The following is a 5,815-nucleotide window of genomic DNA, read 5'->3' as shown; positions in this document are numbered from 1 at the left end:
AAAATACTTGGGAATGTCCGGAACCTAGAAACTTCCCTTGAGGAGGTATAAGGTTCCTATAAATAGGGAGAATGACTCATTTGCCTAAACCATCGAGGAGTTGTCTTATAAAGAAGTTAAGTTATATAATAGAAGTTTTCTTTCATACTTGAAGTGTCCCTTTGTCATGACTCTTGCTTCTTAAGTTCGTTAGTACATTTAGATCGTCGAAGTTTGTCTGACATAATCGGAGAAACATTAAGTGGCACACGGTATTGACTAATCTAAAAAAGTCATCCCGTGACACACTAATCATAACTCATGCTATGGTTGTTATCCAAAACCTTAATTATTCTTTGACAGAAGAAAAATAAAAAGCATGTCGCCATATGGCTATATTTTACATGCCATGACGATTTTAATAAATAACTCAAATAAAAGCATATTATAATACATGACATTTTAATGAGATTTCCAAGTCTGGTTGCTTTCCATTTTATTGAATAATTCAAATAAAGCCATATTATAATTGCATAATTGAGTATCATCTTTCCAAATCTATGGGTCATGTTAATGGTTGTTATCCAAAACCTTTCACGTGCTTCACTGCTTCTCCCTGGCATTATTTGCAGTTAGCTAGTCACTCTACGCAACACCCAATACCCGTAGGCCATTGCCCTCTCCTTCTTTCCCCAATATTCTCCTTCCGCAACACTAACTGTTGTTAACTACTGATTCACTCAAATGATCCATCAACCCTACGTTAATCACCCCCCATCAAACCCTTGGTTTCGCCATTGTTGATTTTGAAGATGAGGCCAAACCGCATTCAAACTGCCATTCTTTTCCTTTCCTTTTACACACTATCTGTTTCAGCTTTAAATCTCTCTTCGACACCGGAGAACGATGCTTTATCGATACTAGCATTCAAATCCAAAGCAGATCTCCGCAACAAGCTTCCCTATTCCGTTAACTCGAGCTCCACCTACTGTAAATGGCAGGGAGTACAATGCCAGACCGACGGTAAGGTTGTGCGACTCGTTCTTGAGAAGTTAAGCCTCGCAGGTGTTTTTGCTCCCAACACATTGACTCGCCTAGATCAGTTACGAGTCCTGAGTCTGCAGAGCAACTCGCTCACCGGACCCATTCCTGATCTCGCCGGACTCGTTAACCTCAAAACCCTGTTTCTGGACCACAACTCCTTCAGTGGTGTTATTCCGCCCTCGATCTCTTCCCTTCATCGTCTTCGGACCCTAGATCTCTCCCACAATAATTTATCCGGTGTCATTCCTGTTGATTTAGCAAATTTAGACCGATTAAACTACCTTCGACTCGATTCAAATCGTTTTAATGGTTCGATTCCACCTCTCAATCAGTCATCTCTTCAGATCTTCAATGTTTCTTTCAATAGTTTATCTGGTCCGGTTCCTGTAACCCCTACACTCGCTAACTTCACGGCTTCCTCGTTCTCGTCTAACCCTGGACTGTGTGGTGAGATCGTCCGTACAGAATGCAGCATCATCGGACCATTCTTCGGTAAAAATTCCACGGTAACATCGACATTAACACCGCCACCTCGAGTGGTGCTAGGGCAAAGCGCGGAAATGGAAAAGGGGGTGGCGGGTGTTACAGATTCCGGTTCGAGAAAGCACAAGAGATTAGCACTGATATTTGGTTTCTCAGCTGGAGTTCTGGTCCTAATTTCATCAATAATGTGTGTACTCATATCAATCAAGACATCGGAGAAGAAGAAGAGAAAGGATATTATGTCAACAAGCGAGATAATGGAAATGGCAGCGGCGGCGGACGCAGCCGCGGAGGTAATGAGGATGGAGGAAACAAACGAGTTGGAAGAAAAGGTGAAGAAACTCCAACAGGGGATTGCAATGGGGAAAAGCGGAAACCTCGTGTTTTGCGCCGGCGAAACTCAGTTGTACAGCCTTGAACAGCTGATGAGAGCGTCGGCGGAGTTGCTAGGAAGAGGATCGGTGGCAACCACATACAAAGCCGTTCTGGACAACCGTCTAATCGTCTGCGTGAAACGGTTAGACGCCGCGAGATTGGCCGGAACCACCAAGGAGACATTTGAGAGACACATGGAGGCGGTGGGTGGGCTGCGCCACCCAAATCTCGTCCCTCTTAGAGCTTATTTTCAGGCGAAAGAAGAACGACTACTCGTTTATGATTACCAGGCCAACGGAAGTCTCGAGTCTCTCATCCATGGTAAGCTTCTTTCCCTCATCGTTAACTCAGTAGAACGATTTAATCCCGAGTTGACTCAATGTTGTCACATTCGATTGTTTGACTTTTAGTCAAAATTCGTTGCATGTGATCTTAATATATTTTGCCACGTTAGCATACTTTATAACTTTTATTTAAAAAAAAAAATTGATTGTAATCTCACTAGATTCACCAACAAGAGGAATCTTTGCAGTTGATGTGTATTTATCGAAAGTTGGTAGAATACGACATCGCATTGCCTGACATTACAGTAATTTAAGGGCTCAATACAATAAATGGCGTAGTATATTTCATTTATTTGTGTAGTACTTTTATTTCTCTTATTAAAAAAAAATAATAATAATACTAAAAGTATGTTGCTATTTCTTGTATCTGACTCAAATACTTAAATACCAATACACAGGTTCAAAGTCAACAAGAGCAAAACCACTACACTGGACATCATGCTTAAAAATAGCCGAAGATGTAGCACAAGGTCTCGCATACATTCACCAAGCATGGAGACTTGTTCACGGGAATCTCAAATTATCCAATGTCCTTCTCGGTTCTGATTTTGAAGCGTGTCTTTCTGACTACTGCCTCACCGCCATCTCCAACCGCCATCCTGATGGCGGCAACGCTGATTCTGCCGCCCATGAGCCGCCGGAAACCCGCAAGTTAAACCACCAACCCACCGCCAAATCGGATGTCTACTCGTACGGGGTTTTGTTGCTTGAGCTTTTGACGGGGAAACCGGCTGTGGAGCACCCGCATTTGATGCCGGAAGATATGGTGGAGTGGGTGAAGTCGGTGAGGGATGGTGGTGGTGGTGGTGGGGTTGTGGTGGAGGATCACCGGTTGGTTATGTTGGTGGAGGTGGCGATTGTGTGTAGGGTGAGTTCGCCGGAGCAGAGACCGACGATGTGGCAGGTGTTGAAGATGATTCAGGAGATTAAAGAAGCGGCGGTGGTGGAGGATTATGGGGTGGAATTGGAGCCAACGAATGGGACAGTATAGGGAAAGTTATTTGGTCTTTGAAAGAAAATGTTTGTTGTAAAGATTTTGGTTTTTGAAATGAAATTAATCAAATTATGATGAGGGACATGGAAAGCACGTTTATATGGGCTTTAAAATCCACGCGATTGTCTATCTAACATGTTATGAAAATAGTTGAAAGCTTGTATGAAAAGATTTTTGATTTAAATATAATTTTATTGTTGATCATTAGCTATTCATGAGTAATATCTGAATTTTGTTTCCATATTATTAGTATTGTTAGGCTGGAGGGAGTTGGTGTGATACTCTTTTATTTTGTCACACTTTAATACAACATACAAGGAATGGTAGAGAGAGAGAGAAAGAGAGGAGCACCACAAAAAATGCCGCACAACCCAAAACCCAAACCGTATCATTAAAAAATAACCGTATCATTAAAAAATGTCATATAGGCTCTTACCGCACTCCATTCTTTCTAGTCTTACAAGAATATTTATTATTACTTTTTAATTTAAAATCAACATCTTTCGAGATACAAAGAAGCTGATAAAGCCAAATTCTGAGAAGGCTAATCTTATTTTGCACTAACAAAATTTAAGAACACAAACTGAAACAATTTTCTTCTTCATTCATAAAAAGGAATTGCAAAGCTTTAAATAACAAATGCAATCTACCACTAATGCCTTGAAATATGCAGGAAATGGAATCGTGAGCTACTACTTACTGTAATCTAAATGCTTATTCCAAAACGCAGTTCATGTGTGCGGGTGAACTCAGGCCAAGTGCCAAGAAGGTTGTAGCTTGCAAGATGTTTGTACCAGCTTAAAGCATCACCATCACCGGTAAAATAGAAGACAACCAAGGAAATGCGTTGAGGCGGTGGAATGTTGTAATATGTGAAGTAATTCTCGGCTTGGAAAAACCAATTGAGTGGGTTGGAACCGTCAAAAGTTGGCAGTAGAATATTCGGTGGTGGCAGCGTCCCGAATCAGAGGATCTGATTCGGGACGTGTGGTGGGGGTGGTGGCAGCGTCGGTGGTTGCTGATTAACATGTTGGTCGGTCAGGATTTGGATCAATTTGTCGAGTTTGGCGTTGGTATCGGTGGTAATTTGAGTGATATGAAGCATGTGGGCGTGAAGGGCGGTGACTGGGTTGTCGGCGTTGGTGACCTTGAGGTTGTCGGAGTTGGAGCGGTTGTGTTCTGACTTGGGAGTCATGACTCATGAGAACAAATGATGAAAGCACCAATTGATAAAGTCAAATTCTGAGACGGCTAATCTCCTTTCTACTAACAAAATTTAAGAACACAAACTGAAACAATTTTCTTCTACATTCATAAAAAGAAATTACAAAGCTTTAAATAACAAATGCAATCTACCACTAATAGCTTGAAATATGCAGGAACTGGAATCATGGGCCACTACTTACTGTAATTGAAATGCTTATTAAAAGGATATACATGAGAAAATAAAGGAAAACTAATGCTTAATGTATGACCAAGTAAAGAAGGATGTAGAAGTCTTCCAAGTAACTTCTCTATTGACAATGTGATTAGGATATCAGAAGCTTACGGGCGATTTTTGATTCCAAAGGTCATCGTGAATATATATAGTTTTGAAAAGATTCATATGCCTAATTCATTAGAATTCTTAATTATTGAGTCGTAGGGTGAGATTTATGTCGCCACAAAAAGAGACTCGATTGTTATTCAAATTTGGTGTTAAAGGTTATAAGTTAACTTATTTTAGTTTTGATTATTCAACTATAGATACTAGTTGTGTTTTTTCTTCTAAGTCTTTTCCAATTAGTTTTCCTATTAAACCTAGTGTAGCAATTGCGAATTTTACCACCGATCGCAATTTACGAAAAATGATCAACGTCGAATATAATAGACTCAATATGTTATCTCCCTATTCTAATAAAAGAATAGTTTTAATCTCCTTTTGACATGTTTCATTCTATTAGGTCTCCTACTGAATACATATTTTATTATTCTTTTATCAAGTGTCACCTTATTAGGTCAGCTAATTAATGCATGCCACATGTCAACCTATTAATTTTCAATTTCAAATTCAAATTTTAAATTTCTCACTCTAATTACATTAAATTAATAACATTAGAATAAAAATTAAAATAAAATTAATACAAAATATAAGGTGATATAATTTCACATATTTATTTAAATTAACGATTATAATTTTATAGAAATAAAAAAAATATCGCTTAATTAATAATTTATTTAAAATAATTCATCAATAATTTTGAATTTTTACTATTAAAATTTAATTAATTTTATAATTGTGGTTTCCACGGGTTATAAACTAGAATATATATATATATATATATATATATATATATATATATATATATATATATATATATATATATATATATATATATATATAGGTTATTTTGTTTTCACTATATATTGTGTGCATTTATGATTGATTCTGAACCAATCATTTTAGTTATTTTAATAAAGTAATTAATGCATATTAAATGTTGAAGATATAATGGGTATTAATTACATATTCAGCATTTAATATGCATTAATTACTTTCTTAAAATAACTAAAATGATTGGTCCAGAATCAATCATACATGCACACAATAGATAGT

At 37.9% G+C, this 5,815-nt stretch overlaps 1 protein-coding gene across 1 annotated transcript; it reads left to right on the top strand.

Annotated features, from left to right (window-relative positions):
* The first annotated feature begins 465 nt into the window (after positions 1–465).
* LOC111889158 (probable inactive receptor kinase At5g67200) lies at positions 466–3,297 on the top strand. Its single transcript, XM_023885300.3, has 2 exons — positions 466–2,202; positions 2,624–3,297. The coding sequence occupies exons 1-2, from the start codon at positions 792–794 to the stop codon at positions 3,214–3,216; spliced, it is 2,004 nt and encodes a 667-aa protein (XP_023741068.1). The 5' UTR covers positions 466–791; the 3' UTR covers positions 3,217–3,297.
* Positions 3,298–5,815: the final 2,518 nt, after the last annotated feature.

The sequence above is a fragment of the Lactuca sativa genome, chromosome 4, assembly GCF_002870075.4.
Source record: "Lactuca sativa cultivar Salinas chromosome 4, Lsat_Salinas_v11, whole genome shotgun sequence".
Taxonomy (NCBI): domain Eukaryota; kingdom Viridiplantae; phylum Streptophyta; class Magnoliopsida; order Asterales; family Asteraceae; genus Lactuca; species Lactuca sativa.
This window is presented reverse-complemented; position numbering and strand designations above follow the sequence as displayed.